At 40.8% G+C, this 18,048-nt stretch overlaps 1 protein-coding gene across 23 annotated transcripts in view; it reads right to left on the reverse strand.

The window, feature by feature from the left end:
• The window catches only part of pex5la (peroxisomal biogenesis factor 5-like a), a 139,255-nt gene that overhangs the window by 42,075 nt on the left and 79,132 nt on the right, over positions 1-18,048 (reverse strand). For 11 of the 23 annotated variants that reach the window (XR_015493752.1, XR_015493749.1, XR_015493751.1 and 8 more), the window contains 3 exons: positions 4,616-4,810; positions 4,280-4,400; positions 3,110-3,203 (listed from right to left, as the gene is read on the reverse strand). Coding sequence is in view for 14 of the 23 variants with exons in the window: in XM_087257361.1 (XP_087113487.1) it covers positions 3,110-3,203; positions 4,280-4,400; positions 4,616-4,810 (410 nt within the window). In the remaining 9 variants the exon portion in view is untranslated. Of the gene's footprint in view, positions 1-2,889; positions 2,920-3,109; positions 3,204-4,279; positions 4,401-4,615; positions 4,811-18,048 lie in introns of all 23 variants that reach the window. The other 12 variants (XR_015493748.1, XM_087257360.1, XM_087257351.1 and 9 more) reach the window with 3 other exon arrangements.

Below are 18,048 nucleotides of genomic sequence, written 5' to 3' on the forward strand. Positions count from 1 at the left end.
TTGTTGGCTTAGTCCCTTTATTAATCCGAGGTTACCACAGCGGAATGAACCGCCAATTTATCCAGCAAGTTTTTTACACAGCGGATGCCCTTCCAGCCGCAACCCATCTCAGGGAAACATCCACACACACATTCACACACACACACACACACACACACTCATAGACTACAGACAATTTAGCCTACTCAATTCACCTGTACCGCATGTCTTTGGACTGTGGGGGAAACCGGAGCACCTGGAGGAAACCCACGTGAACGCAGGGAGAACATGCAAACTCCACACAGAAACGCCAACTGAGCCTAGGCTCGAACCAGCGACCCAGCGACCTTCTTGCTTTGAGGTGACAGCACTACCTACTGCGCCACTGCTTCGCCCCAATATTTATTTAATAAATAATAAATAAAAATTGACGAATAAATAAACAGGGAGTCTTATAATTCTGGGGGTTCTAATAATTCTGACTTCAACTGTATATACCAGATGGCATAATTAATTATGCTACTTTTTAATTGCATTGAATCAAATTAATCATGCTAAATTAAAATGGCTGCTTTCTGTGTTGAATTTTCATTAATAATAGTGTTATGTTTTCGGTGTCCCTTAATCTTTAAAGTTGCTTGTCATTTTAATGAATAACATAATCATAGAGTTACCCTTTAAAAATTCACCCTCTGTATGTAGCGTTGTGTCTTGTTCTTAGGTCAGTCTAAATGTCAAGTGCTGAGCTATCACTGAAAAACTTCCATTTCCGCCAATTCAATTCTCGGCATAACAAAGCCTTCCAGGCAGGCTGAATCAAAGGAATAGGATGAAGTATTTGCCACCTGCCTCATTGGAGATTAATCAATTACCAAGGTTACCAAGTTAAATGGATTTCATACAGGAGGTTATAATGGGGGCCTCAAAAAGGACAATTGGTCGTGCTTCATTGTGCTGGTGCAGCTCTGTATAATTACATTAAATGTGGCCTGTTAGGCCCTATGTCAGTGCAACAATTGCCTTTAACATTACACATTTCATTTCCACTGCACCTCATGGGCCAAAGATAGTCTGAGCTCGATGTTTTTAGAACCATGCAGCTCACATGTACTGATTGCTCTATCATGACTAGTCTCGACAAATCCATGACAGCTTTATCTTAACTTCTTACTGTACATCATGCAGGGATTAAGGTTCAATGGTGCAAAGTTCTGTCTAGGGATGTCCCGATCTTTTTTTTTGCCCTCGAGTCCAAAGCATTTGATTTTGAGTATCTACCGATACCAAATCCCGATCTGATACTTTTATAATACATGAAAAAAAGAATGAATAAAAGCAAAAAAAAAAAAAAACAACAACAAAAAAACAATCCAAGCTGTTCCTTATTTTCTATTTAATTCACCCTTTTTAAAATTTTACAACTCTGTTACCAAACAAAGCCCTTCTGTAAGATAGCTTGAACAATCAAGCAATAAATAACATAAATACTTCATTTTTGGACTTTAGTGCAACAGTAAATAAAAAGAGACTTATATATAAACAAATAGCACCTCAACTTAGAATACCCGGCAGGCAATCCTAAGTTTACATATCTCACAGTTTGCTATGGCAGTGTTGTCGTCATCAACTTTATAATACCTCCAGACTGTAGACATACTTGTATTTTCCACTTCAAGGTGCTTTTTACCGCATAACTATAGATAGGTTAAAAAAAGAGAATATATGTATATACTGTATACATATATATTTGAGTTCTGATCGAGAGGTAACGTCAAATTCCAATCAAGACTAAAACCACGAGATCGGGGCCAATTTCCATTCATGTGAACAGCTCTGGACATCCCTAGTTCTGTTGTTAAACAAACATGTATAATTATAATTTATTCAATCAAGATAAATAAATAAATAAAGCAGTACATGCATGCTTGCAGTAAAAAATACTTCTTGAAACATCCAAATCTGCATATGAGAATTACTGATCATATACAGTATACTATTAAAGTATACTATAAGTATATAAGTATACTATATATAAGTATACTATTAAAATCAATATAATCAATATAAAATGTATATAAATATAATTACTGATCATGTGACACTGACAATGAAAAACCAGCAACTGAAAATTCAGCTTAGCAATCACATGAATAAATGACATTTTCATTTTCATATGACTATATGAGGGGTCACCACAGCGGAATGAACCACCAACTTAGGTGGTAGGCTAAGGTGGTAGTTTTAGATTTGTCAAATAATTTTATAAAATGACCTTTTTTACTCTAATAATTACTCTAATAATTTGATCAAATAAAGGGAAATTTTGTGAGCATGGGAGAAATTATACAAACAAACAAACAAAACAAACAAAAAGACAAGTAAACACTTACATTTTACTGACCCAAACTTTTCAACAGTACAGTGGAATTATACGTTTTTGTGTATTTACACCAATCTACAAGCCAGTCACACAAATCAAATGCACTAGAGAAGGCATCCATTGCTTAACACAATATATTTGGTCTAATTTCATGTTATATAATTTTTTCAATAGCAGCCTTGGGATTTATTGTACAACCTCCAGTGGTGATATTGGCCAGTGGCTAGTCAATAATTAATTTGCTAAATGATCTAATCATGATAGATGGCAATACAGCAGACCTGCATGCTTCAATGAGGCAAGAAGCGTGTAACATTTGTACCTTGTAGCACCACAACAAATTTATAAATCCTTGTACACTGTAACCTTCCCTGAGGATGCAACCTCAGTTCATTAGCTGAATGTAGCTCAAATAGTGCCAGAATAGTTTAGCCGTTTTTTTGCATTGAATTTGGTGGTGATGCTGTTTCCATGGTGCAAATGCATAGACCATTCAGCGATTCATACAAAGAGTGCACAGAAAGGCTTACATGTCTTCCACTAACATATTGCCTGTTGAGCTGAAAATGAAGAATTCTAGATGTTAGCACAGACTCTTCCACAATGTGTTGTCATTCACACTTGTAAACAGACGTATAGGTTTGGTGGCACTACAAACAATGGGACATGTGGGAAATAACATGTGAAAGTCACTGGCACGTGTACAGATGATTATGTCTTATAAAAAGTGTTGCTTGGTGTTGCACTTACTTGGGTTACTGGCCCGGCTTCTGCCTCTACTTTATTGTTTACCTCCAGGGAGTTCCTGTGGCTAGTGTCTAGCTGTGGCTTGCAATCCATAGACCTAGAATCATGTTAGAAGAAATTAATGTTCAAAATAGGTGTTAACTTCAGAATTAGAGGTCAATTCATCAAACTCTATCATGCAGTGTTTTAAATAACTACAACAACAACAACAACAACAACAATAATAATAATAATAATGAGCAAAGCACTTCAAAAACCTTTTATTTTGTTTTAAACTCAGTGGTTAAAAATAAACAACAGCAATGACTGTAGCAAGAAGAAAGATTAAAACTAAAATTTCTGAGTATTTTCACAATGTCAGGCATATGAAAAGCAAAAAATGCCACTAAATTGAACAAAACTAGGATTTTTAGCTGATTATTGCTGCTAAACTCGTTTAATAGGCGACGCAGTGGCGCAGTGGGTAGCATGTTCGTCTCACAGCAAGAAGGTCGCTGGGTCGCTGGTTCGATTCTTGACTCAGTTGACGTTTCTGTGTGGAGTTTGCATGTTCTAACTGCGTTCGCGTGGGTTTCCTCTGGGTACTCCGGTTTCCCCCACAGTCCAAAGGCATGCGGATAAGGCTGAATCGGGTAGGCTAAATTGTCTGTAGTGTATGAGTGTGTGTGTGTATGTGTGGATGTTTCCCAGAGATGGGTTGCGGGTGGAAGGGCATCCGCTGCGTAAAAAATTGCTGGATAAGTTGGCAGTTCATTCTGCTGTGGTGACCCTGGATTAATAAAGGGACTAAGCCGACAACAAAATGAATGAATCAATGAACTCGTTTAATTTTTGCCATATTTTTACCTACTAATCAGTCATTCATTCATTCATTTTCTTTTCAGCTTAGTCCCTTTATTAATCCGGGATCGCCACAGCAGAATGAACCACCAACTTATCCAGCACATGTTTTACGCGGCAGATGCCCTTCCAGCTGTAACCCATCTCTGGGAAAACTAATCAGTCATTACCAGAAAAAATAAAATAAATTTTAGGGTCAAACAATTTCTTCAAATAGGGCTAAGCAGAGACCTCAACATATAGGACATCATAGGTCGTTCTCTGTATTTGATCTCCATTGTCTAAAAATCGTCCAAATTATATTAAACTTTGTTTTCTAGTGCAAAAACTTACCACACAAATTCACCAGAATTCTTTGATGAACGTCTTCTCTCAAGTTTCCACTTTCTGCTACCAGTTCGCTCTGGGTGTGGGTTGAGCTCTTCCCATTTGTCCAATGAAGATGGAACTGCTGCTGTAAACAAAATGAGACCATGTCCTCAGACAGAGATATACTATCATAATATAGCCCAAATAAAATGCAACCTATGTTTGTGGCATCTGCATCACGCACATTTTAAAAAGAGCAACAACATAAACATATGTCCTGTAATTTTCTTCTCTCTGTAAAGTACTGTCTATTACAGAACCTACAGTTTTAATAAAATAATTCTCTGAAACTTATAATACCTGAGTCCAATGAGATTTTTTCAGGTGTGCGGGAACAGGGAATGCTCTGTTCAATGTCCACTTGGATCAGCTCTGTTTCATCTGGCTTCTTCCTATACGGTGTGCTTTTAGAAGAAAGAGGGCTCTTTCTGTCTTTGCTGTGTCTTCTCTCACCAGGCTCACTCAGATCCAGCAGGTCCAGAGAGGAGGACAGTACTGGACACAAGATACAAAATGAAAATAAAAATCTTGCACTATTGTGTCTTCTTGGCCTGCTCTAGAAACTTCATTTCTGAAAGGGCGAATCCACTGACCTATAGTAAGTTTCAAGTTAAGTGCACAAAGTGAAAAGTTAGTACACACACTAGGGGAAATGTGAGAAAAAAGAAGCAAAAGTAACTTTTTTAAAAAGTTGTGATGGTATCAGTGAATTTAATGAAGGTTGTTTCACCACAGAGGAACCAAGAGCAGTGGCGGTTCTAGGCCAGAATAACTGGCTGGGCAAGGGCTACTTGTACTTTTAGGGTGCATACTTTAACATACTGTACATTACAAACTACTTAAACAATTGTTCAGTCTTTTTTATGCATCACTCTGCAGTCTTCATAAACACGCTAATTATATAACTTGGATGACAAATTCTTAACATTCAAGTACATCAAGGCACATTTTTGAACTTGTAAACTTTAACAGATACAGTTGAAGTCAATTTTCTGCCCTCCCATTAATTTAAAGTAGTTATAAGTAGTAAAAAATTAGTTTAAAGTAATGTTTAAAGTGATCTTTAAGAAGTGAAGTTTTTACACTAATTTCAAGAGGAGCACGTGATATAATTGACAGCAGCTGGCCACCTATCTACACTCATTAGTTAGCCAATCAGATCTATCCTAACCCACTATAAGTAGCCTAGCTAGACATTACTCCCTTATCTACGTTTTCCGAAGAAACCCCCCATCCAACCCCTTCTCCTCCTTTTCTCCTTTACAAAAAGGGGAGCTCTCGAGAACCACCTGATCTCGTACTCCCCTCACATGCTCTATGGATCTGGCGGGAGCCCTGGGCTCAACTATCTCCGAGCTCAGGGTTCTCTCCCGGGACAGCATGCCAAACCTGCTTACAGCTGTCAAGCAATATCTAAGTGTGAACTCTTGAAACCAAGAAAATTTTCACAGTATTTCTTATAAAACAAAAATAAATCTTCTGGAGACATAATATTTCTTATTTCTTTTCCATTTGTCTTCAATAAAAGCTGTTTAAAAATAAATAAATAAATAAATAAATAAATAAATATTTTAAGGACAGTAATATTAGCCTCCTCAAGAAATATTTACTGTATTTTTTTGATTGTCTACACAACAAACCAGTTATACAATCACTTGACTAATTATTCTAACTTTCCTAGTTAACATAACCTAGTCAAGTCTTTAAATGACACTTTACTCTGATTACAAATAGTAGTTATTAGAAATTAATTAGTTAAACTATTGTTTAAAAATGTGTTGTAAAAAAATCATGTGTTTGAAGACTCGAGTTTTATGTCATCACTAAAAAAAAAATGAATGAAGACAAAACTAAACGAGTTGAATATTACTTTCAGGGATGGGCAAAAATACATTGAAATATATTTTAAAATAAAATACAAAATACTTCAGTTTACATTTATTAAAATAAACTACAAAATACAGCAGTCACAAAATATTAAAATGCTGTATTTTGATAATACTACAAATTATTGTACAAGGGAGCATGACATTTCTTTGCCCACCTTCTACCAATAGGCATATTTGATCAATCCCTTTACCATTACACTGAATTTATCTTTCATTTTACCATAATTTTTGTGCAAATTTCATACAGAAAGTTCTGTCTTAAAGATGACTTCTTTAATCACTGTAAAAACCATGTAATGCAGATAAGGAGTTGGAATTTAGTACTATATCTCTTCATTGTGTTTCCATCCATTGCCTAGCCAGTGAAACTGCAACAATCTTATATAGTCTTATAGTCTTATATTTTAAAGGGTGATGTATGAAGAGGTTTTTTTTTGTTTGTTTAATGAATGTAGATTTTTTTTTGCAATTTAAATCTTTAATACATAATGTAAAAACATGATGTCTGAAAACTACTCAAACCTCAAAAAACTTTTAGTCGTTTTTATAAATCATGTTTATGACAGTGTACTCTTCTATACACAACAAACATAATATGTAAAAATTGAGTTATCTCTTGCAAATAAACTCTTCATATACATTCTGCTGCTGCAGTATAGACTGGAGTATTGTTAAATATTTGTGTCTCATTTACTGTATTGTGCCCCTTTGACATCTCTTCATTAACTGTACAGTGCACATGCAGATCAGCCACTGGCATTTGAAACAGCCTATGAAGTATTGTAGGAATTGCCACTATAAGGCTTATTTGTATGTTGTTTGTCTTAAACTGGAAGAGTCTTGTTTTACCCCCTTAGTGAACACCAGTACACATTCTTTAGGTGTTTTATATTTCTAAAGTTCCTCTGCAGTTCCACATGCAGCACTGAGACTGAGAATGATCATGTGCTGATTATCCATATCCTGTTCTTAAGGACTAATATTTTATTCCATCTTATTTCTTAAGCAAAGATGCTGATGCCAAATTGTACACTAAACTGCTATTACATATTACTGGTCTTAGCACTGTGCAGTATACTATTTTCAATGATTGTGGACTTGTTCCAAATCTACCCTTGCCATTTGTCAGTTATTTTCTTTGGACCCTATCACACACCTGGCGCAATAAAGCGCAAGACGTGTTTGGCGTGATTTGTTGCTATTTTCAGACCAATGCAATTCTAATTTTCCTGTTTTGCGTTATGTTGTTTAAATAGTAAATCCATTTGCGCCACTGTGTGGACTCATGGGTGTTCCGGTCAAGAAAGGAGGTGTGTTAAGGCGCATTGTTGGCACATTGCTATTTTGAGGAACTGAAATAGACTGCGCAATTGACCAGCTGAAAGCAGGTCTAAAGTCTAGTGCAGAGCACATTAGTTTTGCGCCATAAAAGCAGGCACATCGCTTAATACACACAGGATGTACAACAATACGCAAATATCTTTCAAATGAAAAAGAATCAAAAAGTTACAAAAATGATTATTTTCTACATAAAAATAAAAACCAGTACCTTCATCTTGAGGGGCTTTTTAAAAGTTTATTCATTTGTTTCTCATTCATTCATTTTCTTTTTAGCTTAGTCCCTTTATTAATCTGGGTTCACCACATCAAAATGAATCACCAACTTAACCAGCATATGTTTTTTTCACAGCGAATGCTCTTCCAGCTGCAACCCATTACTGGGAAACATCCTTACACACTCATTCATATTCATACACCACAGACAATTTAGCCTACCGAATTCACCTGTACCGCATTTCTTTGAACTTATAATACTGGGGGAAACCAGAGCACCCGGAGGAAATCCACACCAACAAGGGGAGAACATGCACTCCACACAGAAACACCAACTGACCCAGCCGAGGCTCGAACCAGCAACCTTCTTGCTGTGAGGCGAACGTGCTACATACTGTGCGGCTGGAATTTATTATATTTAATATTAAATACAAAAACAAAGGATTTGTACTGCTAGTGTAAAATGTAAATATATTACAGTAAAAATACTGTAAAAATTGTCATACTGTAAAATTAAAATGTGCTAAAAGGCATTTTACTCTAAAAAAAAGTTGCGGAAAGGCTATTTTATTGTAAGGTTAATTTGCGGTGCTGCTACCGCCTAAAACACATTTACAGGCAAGTTCCTGTAAGGGGGCAGTTGCGGTAACTTGTTGGTTACAGTGTTTCAGTAAGTTACTGCAAAAGTGCAATAAAATGTTTAAGAGTGTTCCCAGCAAGTGTTTTGTGCTTACAAGATAATCTAATAGTTATCCAAAAATCTATTACCTAATGACCATTAGAGTTTCACGGACAGTCTAAATTTAGCTTTGTTTAAGCCCCAAAGTGTTTGGACATCTATTAGATGTCTTTTGAACACAAAAAAAATCTTGGTGGCTGTGAGGTTCAACAACTCGTTCCATTATGTTAAAAAATTAGGTCAGTAAGCAGAGAGCAGGTGGTGTTTTGTGATTATTCAAAACACATTCAATCAAATACGATTTTGAGTGGACAAGCTTAAAATATTTCAGACCCTGTTTACACTAGTATTTAGCCTTGTCCGCTTATGATTCAACTGAAAAAAAACAAAAAACGAAACACCTCTTACAGCAAAACCAGATGTAAAAAGGGCCTGATTGTCAATAACAGTAGGGAATTAACATGTGAAAGAGTCCTTTATCCCTTTATACCCTGAGAAAAATGTGTTATTGTCATTTATGCACTATAAATAAATTGTGAACTAGCACGTTTTTATCACTTTAAAATTAGCACATCATCCAAAAGTTTGAAGGAAAAAAAGCATTCAATACACATCCAGACTTGGTTATTGCTCTAGGCACTGATCTACCTGCATGGTCACAGCAATAAAAGACAGCAGGCAGTTCCGACAGCTCTGGGGCCTGTGTCAAATAATCTTTGATGTTGCATGTTCCTCTGCAAGAGAACAAAGAGCGTTTGATATAGTGTATATATACACACTTTAGCAAGAACCCGCTCCACAGAACACTGCGCTCTGCTGCGAAGATGAAGGTTTGAGACAAATTCATACTCATTCAATATTCAGAGGGATTGTAGTCAGCTTTTGTGATTAGGTGAGATTAAAGCATAAAACTTTCAGATGGTTGAACCCTCCATTATACACTACGTGAACATTAAGAACAGACGCTCCTGACATATTTTACAGTTTGTACCCCTTCCTGTTCCCCTTCTGGCTCGCCGAACAGAGAACTTCATTGCCAGGTGGCTAAATGTCAATGCGGGTCACTGCTGCATATACCATAGATGCCAACACTGAGGATACATGATCCAAGCCTTGAGGGCTCGGTGGCACACTTTCTAAAATCTGGCACAAACCTGAAACCAGGTTAACACCACATCCTTTTGTCTTGTATGATTTCAAAATGATCCACCTGGACACCAAAAACGTGTCAAGACTCTTTTAAAGGTCTTCGAACCAAGGTCAGGGGGCACCATTAGCTGTCAAGAAGATATTACACAATGATTGCCTTTATCTGTGCACTTATGATGGTTTCAGGAGAATTTAGATATAAAAGAACCGAATGTCATTGGGGCAAATATCAAAAACCTCATTATGAATCAAATTCAAAAGCTTATAAGAAGCTGGAAAACAGAACAATGTGTTGAGATGACTTACTGACATTTCATCCAATATTTCACTGCACTGTAAAAGTTCCAACTTGAAAATGTTGAAATTACTACAACTACATAAAACACTTTTACATAAAATAAATCAAAACATTTTTATGAAGTTAAAATGATTAGCTCTGTGAGCAAAACTTTGCATATTCACCAAAAAAAGCTTCTGCCAAATAGTTTTTTTTGTTCACTTATCTTCAGGCATTCCAGTTCCCCTTCGATTGGGGAACTTCAGTGCTATACAGTGGATTTGATTTTGAAAATCCATGTATGGGAGGTTTCGGTTCAGAAGCCGCTTGTCTGAAAGAGTATTGAACTAGCCAATGAATGCAATGAATTGGCAGCGTAAGCTTGCACAGGTGTGCTTCATTGCCAATTATCCCAGCATATAAGCACACCTGGAGCGAGCAACCGCCTTCCTTTTCGCTTCAGAGACTTTCTGATCGAGTCGATGAGGGTTCCTCCTGCTGTGATCCAGCAATTCCGAGCGAATGAGAGCATTCTTCCGGTCCAGAGTGTGTACACGCAGCGGCAGACGGTCGAGCTGGGTTTCTCCCTTGCCTGGCGTTCTTTAGGTCCGGTCTTCCAGAGCGGTACGTATAAAGTTGCAACTTCACAAAGATAGCAACACAGTCGTGCAGCACGTCCTTTTCAGGATGGCGCTCCGACTGTGCGTTTCTGGACGCGGTGGTTTCCTGTCCTCGGATGATGGGCACGGGCACTGCGTTGCATGCCTGGGGGGTCCAGCATGTTAATGCGCTGCTTGCGGGCAGTTCATGTCATCATTGCGATGCCATGACTGTTGCGCAGTAAAGATCGCGGCTAGCCTTTGCAAAAGGGCAAACCACCCCAGTTGTCCCCTGCTCTGCAGCGGGCACTCGGGCAGATCCTAGGGTTTCAGCGAGAGATAATCCGTCGCCCACGGGCCCGCGGACCTCCCGCTCCTCCTCGCCAAAGGCGCCCGCCTACGAGAACTGCACTGCCCCCGCACACGCCTCTGGCAAAGCGAGCGTGTCGAGCACCTCGGAAGCAGGCAGCCCCCCCTGCCCAGAACGCCGCTAAGTCCGGCAACGGACCGCGAAGCGTCCCTGGGACAGGCCATCTGGAGAAGAGGGAACTTGCTCTTTCCCTGCTGGAGGGCGGGGCCCCATTTCCAACAGCACTTTTTACTGCCATAAAAACATCATGAAAGAGCACTTTTCCACTTCCCCGGATGTGACAGCCCGAAATCTGCCAGTCTGGGATGCTATGCTTTCTAGCTTGCAGATTCGGTGCGTTTCGCCAGTGGCTCCCGAGCGCTGGTAGGACGGTCTCCTTTCTCCCACCCCTCGAGCCTCCCCTCCGGAGCTCGAGTGCGGAGTGAGAGCAAATCTCTCACCTCCAGCTCTTCCGTGGGACCCGCGTGCTTCCTGGATCAGCACACCCACTCCGCGCTGCCCCACTGCTGGTACGTCAGCGATTGTAGCGATGAGTCCATTAGCGAGAGCTCTGCCTGCCTGGTTAGCGCGGGCCAGCTCTTCGCGGTGGCTCATACGCACAATCAGACTCGGCTATGCGATTCAGTTCGCGAAACGGCCCCCCAAGTCACGGGTGTGTATTCACCAGGGTCAGCCCCCTGTCCGCCCCTGTCTTGCGAGAGGAGATTGCTGTCCTCCTGGCGAAGGATGCAATCGAGCCGCTTCCTCCAGCCGAGATGGAGAGCGGGTTTTACAGCCCACACTTCATCGTGCCCAAAAGAGCGGTGGGTCACGGCCAATCCTAGATCTGCGCGTTTTGAACCGCTGTCTGCACAAGCTGTCGTTCAGATTGCTCGCGCAGAAGCGCATCCTCCGGTGCGTTCGTCCTCTGGGTTGGACTGCAGCATTAGACATGATGGACGCGTATTTCCATGTCTCCACTCCTCCTCGCCACTGTCAGTTTCTGCGGTTTGCGTTTGAAGGTCGAGCTTGGAAATACAAAGCCCTCCCCTTCGGGCTCTCTCTGTCTCCGCGCCCCTTCGGCTCGCGGGCATCCGCATACTCAATTTTCTTAACAACTGGCTGATTTTTGCCCACTCTCGGAGCAATTGATTATACACAGAGACAAAGTGCTCCGGCACTTCCACCTGTTGGGGTTTCAGGTCAACAGAGAAAAGAGCAAACTCGCCCCCGTGCAGAGGATCTCTTCTCTCGGGCTGGAGCTGGACTCGGTCACCATGGCAGCGCGCCTCTCCGGAGAGTGCGCTCAGCTGATGTTAAACTGTCTGAGAGAGCTCGACAGTAAAATAGTGGTCCCACTGAAACTATTTCAGAGGCTCCTGGGGCATATGGCATCCGCAGCCGCTTCACGCCGCTCTGATTACTTTATATGAGACCACATCAGCACAGGCTTCACGATCGAGTCCCCAGACGCGCATGGCAAGCGCACACACTGAGTCACTGTTACTGCGCTGTGTCGCCGCGCCCTCAGCCCTTGGAGCAACCCCTTGTTCCTACAGGCCTGAGTGCCTCTAGGACAGGCTTCCAGTCTTATTATCGTTTCAACAGACGCTTCCAACACGGGCTGGGGGGCTGTGCGTTGCGGGCATGCGGCTGCGGACCTGGAAAGGTACCCAGTTGCATTGGCATATCGCCTGGAGCTGTTGGCAATGTTCCTCGCTCTCCACCATTTTTTCTTGTCATGTAGCGGCAACACGTGCTGGTCAGGACGGACAGTACGGCGGCGGCGTATATCAACCGTATGAGAGGTATGCACTCTCGCCGCATGTCTCAGCTCGCCCGCCATCTGCTCCTCAGGAGTCATCCGCGGCTGAAATCGCTGCACGCCATTCATATTCAGGCAAGCTCAACCGTGCAGCCGAAACGCTCTCACGGCAGCCTTACGTCCTGGAGAATGGAGACTCCACCCCGAGTCTGTTCAGCTGATATGGGTGCGATTCGGGGAAGCCCACTCTGAGAGCACCTACTCTCTCAGGGACAGGGCACCATCTAGCACCCACGCCGATCTTAGGAGGTCCTTAGACGCTAGGAAGACTTAGGTAACCTCCGATTGCGGTGGCTATTACCGTTGCTCGGGCTAGAGCCCCCTCCCCGAGCGCGCCTATGCCCTGAAGTGGAGTCTATTCACTGAATGGTGCGTCTCTCGCAGAGAAGACCCCCGTAATTTGCCAGATCAGTGTTGTGCTTTCTTTACGCAGAGAGAAGCTGGAGAGCAGGCTGTCGCCCTCCACACTCAAGGTTACGTGGCTGCCATCTCTGCTCTCATGACGCGGTGGCTGGCAGCACCGTGGAAACGCATAACCTCATCATCCGGTTCCTCAGGGGTGCTAGGCGAATTAATCCACCCCGCCCCCTCTCATGCCCTCTTAGGATCTCGCCCTCGTTACACGAGCCGCGTCAGATCCCTTCGATCCTCGACTCAGTATCTTTCTGTCCCTGAAGACAGCTCTGCTGGTCGCGTTGATATCAATTAGAGGGTCGGGGACCCGGAGGCATTTTTTCGGTCAGTGACTCGTGCCTGTAATTGGCCTGGCTTTCTCTCACGTCCTGAGACCCCGCCCGCGATATGTGCCCAAGGTTCCTACCACTCCGTTTTAATACCAGGTAGTGAGCCTGCAAGCACTGCCCCCGGAGGAGGCAGACCAAGCCTTTTCTTTATTGTCCAGTTCGCGTCTTGCGTATTATCCGGACCGCACTCAGAGTTTAGATCAGCTGAGCAGCTCTTCGTCTGTTATGGCGGTCGGCAGCGGGGAAGTGCCGTATCGAAATTAATTTTCCCACTGGATTGTGGATGCCATTCTCTCGCTTATCAGAGCCGAGGTGAGCTGCGTCCCCCGAGAGTGCGTGCGCACTCCACTCAGAGCTTTGCATCCTCTCTAACAGACATCTGTAGAACTGCGGGCTGGGCGACACCCAACACATTTGCAAGGTTTTACAATCTGCGAGTGGAGCCGGTTTCCTCAAGGGTATTAGGTAACCCTTTGGTGATTGAGGAAACAACTCAGTAGGGTGTTGAAACACGCTTGCTGCGCCATTCTCCCTAACACCGAGGTACGTGCGCCTTTTTATCTGTCAGTAAAGTTCCCCGTCAGGTGAGCCCTGCAGATTCCTCCGTGGCCCCCAGCACTGACTCAGCGGAGAAGTCACCTGCTGGCCCACTACGTTGTAGGTCTGCCCGCTGGTCAGCCCGCGTTTTGGGTATAGGTGCCTGCTATGCGTGATCTCCACTAGGCGATCCCAAATTAACACAGTTAAGCCCCGTATTTTCCTAGAATTATCTAGACGCTCACGACTTCCCAAAAAATATATCTAAATCTGTACTTCTGTTGAAGTAGGATAAATTAGGGCCAGGGACACGTTTGAGGACCGCGCCTCCCATGATGTGGGTGCGTCACGCTTGCTTGACTATCTCCTCATCGGGGGCGTTGGTAAGGTGCAGTCATTATGGCGCTTTTCATAGTTCTCCCATACGTGGATTTTCAAAATCAAATCCACTGTATAGCACTGAAGTTCCCCAACCGAAGGGGAACGTTCGAGTTTACAGAAGTAACCCTTCGTTCCCAGAGGAGGGGAATGGAAGTGCTATACTCCGTCGCCATAATGACTGTCCCTTAGCTGTTTGAAAGTCTCTTCAGCTTAAAAGGGTGGCGTTTGCTTGCTCCAGGTGTGCTTATATGCTGGGATAATTGGCAATGAAGCACACCTGTGCAAGCTTACGCTGCCAATTCATTGCATTCATTGGCCCGTTCAATACTCTTTCAGACAAGCAGCTTCTGAACGGAAACCTCCCATACCTGGATTTTCAAAATCAAATCCACTGTATAGCACTTCCGTTCCCCTCCTCGGAGAATGAAGGGTTACTTCTTTAACCTCGAACATTCTGCAGACAAAAAATGTTCAGTTGGCACAACTTAAAAAGATTTGTTACAGAGTAGTTGACCTCTAAAACGAATAGTCTTATCTTAATCCAACTAAATGTTTTTTTTTTCTGTTTGTTTTTGTTTTTGTATTACTGACAAATAGATGTAGGTCAGTTCAGCTGATGGTTTCAAAAGTTGAGTGAACAAGAAAAAGCAAAAAAAAATAAGGATTCAGTTTTTTTTTTCACACTGTAAAAAAATACAGTGTGGTTTTGATGTTAAAAAATAAAGTAGATTAATATGCATTAATTAATACTTAAACTTGTTAATGAAATTGGTGCAATGAGTAGAAAATCGTTCTATAGCTTTTGTATTATCTGATTCATTGTTGGTTAAATATAATTATTATAGTTATTGTTATTTAATAAAACAATGTCACTATTTGTTTTTATTTGAACATTGTAAAATGGGTCCCACTTTATGTCAAAGAGCTTAGAATCATCAAGAGGCGACACTCAATAAACGGTTCCATTGCAACAGCAGTGCCCAGCAATAGCCCCGCGATTCAGCCATTTTGGAGTGAAAGCGATCGGCCGTTCATTGGATCGTATTGCTGTCGCGATGGCTGGCAGCTGCTTTGTTTTTTATTTATTCATTTAAAAAGCGCATTAAAGCTGAGATACAGCCTGAAAGACGACAATACAACACTTTCTATCACAATCATCAGCACTTTTAGTAGTTTATTTTACAGACTTATAAAATGCTGTTGTTCTATTGGAATTTTCATTCCAAAATGGCCGTCTCGTGACACTAGCGGCATGTAGTGGCTGTTTCCCAAATCGCACTGGAGTGTCACCTCTTGGTGATTCTGCTCTTTGTTTATATTAAGTGTTCTTAACAACTTACATTTAAAATACAATTGTTGGCACCAATAGCCTAGTGGTACTGTGCACTGAAATATAGCACTGACATGCTCACAGCAACCTGAGTTTAACTCCTGCCTCATGGTGCTTTGCCAAACTTTCTCCTCTCTCTGCTCCCAATGCTTTCCTGTTTGTACTGTAATAATAAAATATTGCAGAACACTTTTGGTGTTACTTGTGGTAAGGTCAGGGACAGGATTGGTGGTATGAATAGCTTTAGGGATGTTTAAGATGTATGGGATGGTGAACAGAGTAATTATAAATGTATTACAGAAAGTAACTACATGCATGTATTTAAGCAAATAAAAATACAATGTAAAACTATGTATTTATGTTTTTTTAGTACACATTAGTTAAGACCAATATAAAATGTGACCATAAAAAGCAATTAGTTTATTTACTCCAAAAAGAGAGTAAACATGTTGCCTTAAAAGTACTAAGTAAATGTAAAAAATTAAATGAAAATAAAAAAGTCAACTTACTGTCGCAGTACCAAGTTACAATGAGTTCACTCACTTTTTGAAGTAGCTTATAACTTAGATACCTAAATGGGATAGTTGAAATTCATTGAGGGTTAATGTAATAGGGCTTTAAAGAAAGTACTCCAGGAGTTCTGACGCCTTGATGTTATGATAGTCTGAGAAATCTGAACCTTTATTTCAGGGCTAAAATTAAATATATATCAAAACCTCACTCATGAGAATCTGGCTGAGAATAATAATTGAATTCAGAGGGTTTCCTCTGAAAGATTACAAGAGATTCCATTAAAGACCTGAATATAAATGACTATAATCAGCTGCATTCTTGTTATAGAGAGAGACACTGCTTGAAAAGCCTACGATGTATCTCTAATCGTTTAAATTCTTCTTACATTTCAGTCCAAGAATTTAGTTTAATTAGGCATAAAAAGTATGCGGTAATATTAATAAGCATTATGCAAATTTATTTTGAGTGCTACCAACACAAGACTGTGACTTCAATGCAGTGTTTACTTAGCAGTTGACTCTGGTTTCACATTTCAAGTTATGCATTTATATGTTCTTACACACATAAATCAATCACTTGACACTGTTTGTTTGACACGCTGAATATCTTGCATACTGTGAAGTAAGTACCTTGTGACATTTTGATTGCAGAAAGTTCTGCCTGGTAATTTCTGTACCTTTAAATGCATTACATTCAGAAGCCGAGTAATTAACAGACAGCTGCTTTAATACAAGTAAATCGAAAGATCCTCCAAATGCAATCAGTTGGTAAATAGAATTTGTTGTTTTCACAATCAGAAAGTAAACAAGATATTCTATAGGGAGTAGGAATGGTTGTCTTAATTGCTTTGTGTTGTAGGCAAGTCAGGACGCAAGTGAAATAAATACAGTTTTAGCCGCTCAGCCTCTCACTTCAAGTAATACAGCTGTCATGAAGTAAGAGGGTACTTATGTCCTCATTTAGTAATGCGTCTGTATGATCTGCTAATCAGTGCTGAAGTTGTACTGTATTTAATGCAGAAGACATCTGTAAAGGAATTACTCTGCAAACAAAGAATGAGCAATATGTGGTGTTAGCAGGCACCACTGATGGGACTAGTTTAACTTTGTTGCCTTGTTAAAATATCTTTTGTTCATTAATATACTTCAGTAAACCCTGTTCAGATTGCACATTTTCCCTACAATTTCAGCATGATATTCTTGATGTAGGGGATTTGTAAATAACAAATGAACATTGGAACACAAGATTCAATTATTTATTTGCTATAGCGTGTTATAGTGCAAGGGCATGCCACATTGACACAGAGGCTGATTTGCAATATAAGTTCTTAAGCGATTTTGCATCTTAGCAATATCATGTTATGTCATAGTCAACCACCAAAGTTTAGTTCTAATAGTCAAGATCGCAAAAACAGGAGATGCATAAATAGACCCGGATGTGTTCTTGATGTTGCAAAAAAACAATGGACACTCAGAAATCAATGAGTCCCAGAAATCATTGCAGCTAAATAAAGGAGGAGGAAAGCGCAATGTTTTATATTCACTATTGGTTACTCTTCAGAGATATAACTTCTTTTTCTCTGTAAAATGAGATGGTAAAAGTAAGCATTTACACAACAAAATTCAGTAAAGGCACAAATACCTTGAAATATGTTCTTTGGATAAATTCATTCAATTATTTTCTGGTAAAACTTGTGGAGATCAAGTGATCAACAGGAAGATCACAGCATTTCATTTCTCACAGGACCCGTTCTTTGTTCGATATTCCCTGGTAACTTGGGCACGGTCCGTACTCCATGAGAATGCTAGTCCATTCTCTGCATTCTTGTTATTGAGAAACTTGGTCTCGTGAACACGGAAGTGTACCACAGGTGCCGTGAGGGCACAATTGGTAAAGTAAGTTCAACTC

The sequence above is a fragment of the Danio rerio genome, chromosome 6 (genome assembly GCF_052040795.2).
Source record: "Danio rerio strain M-AB ecotype USA chromosome 6, GRCz13ab, whole genome shotgun sequence".
In the NCBI taxonomy this organism is placed as follows: Eukaryota; Metazoa; Chordata; class Actinopteri; order Cypriniformes; family Danionidae; genus Danio; species Danio rerio.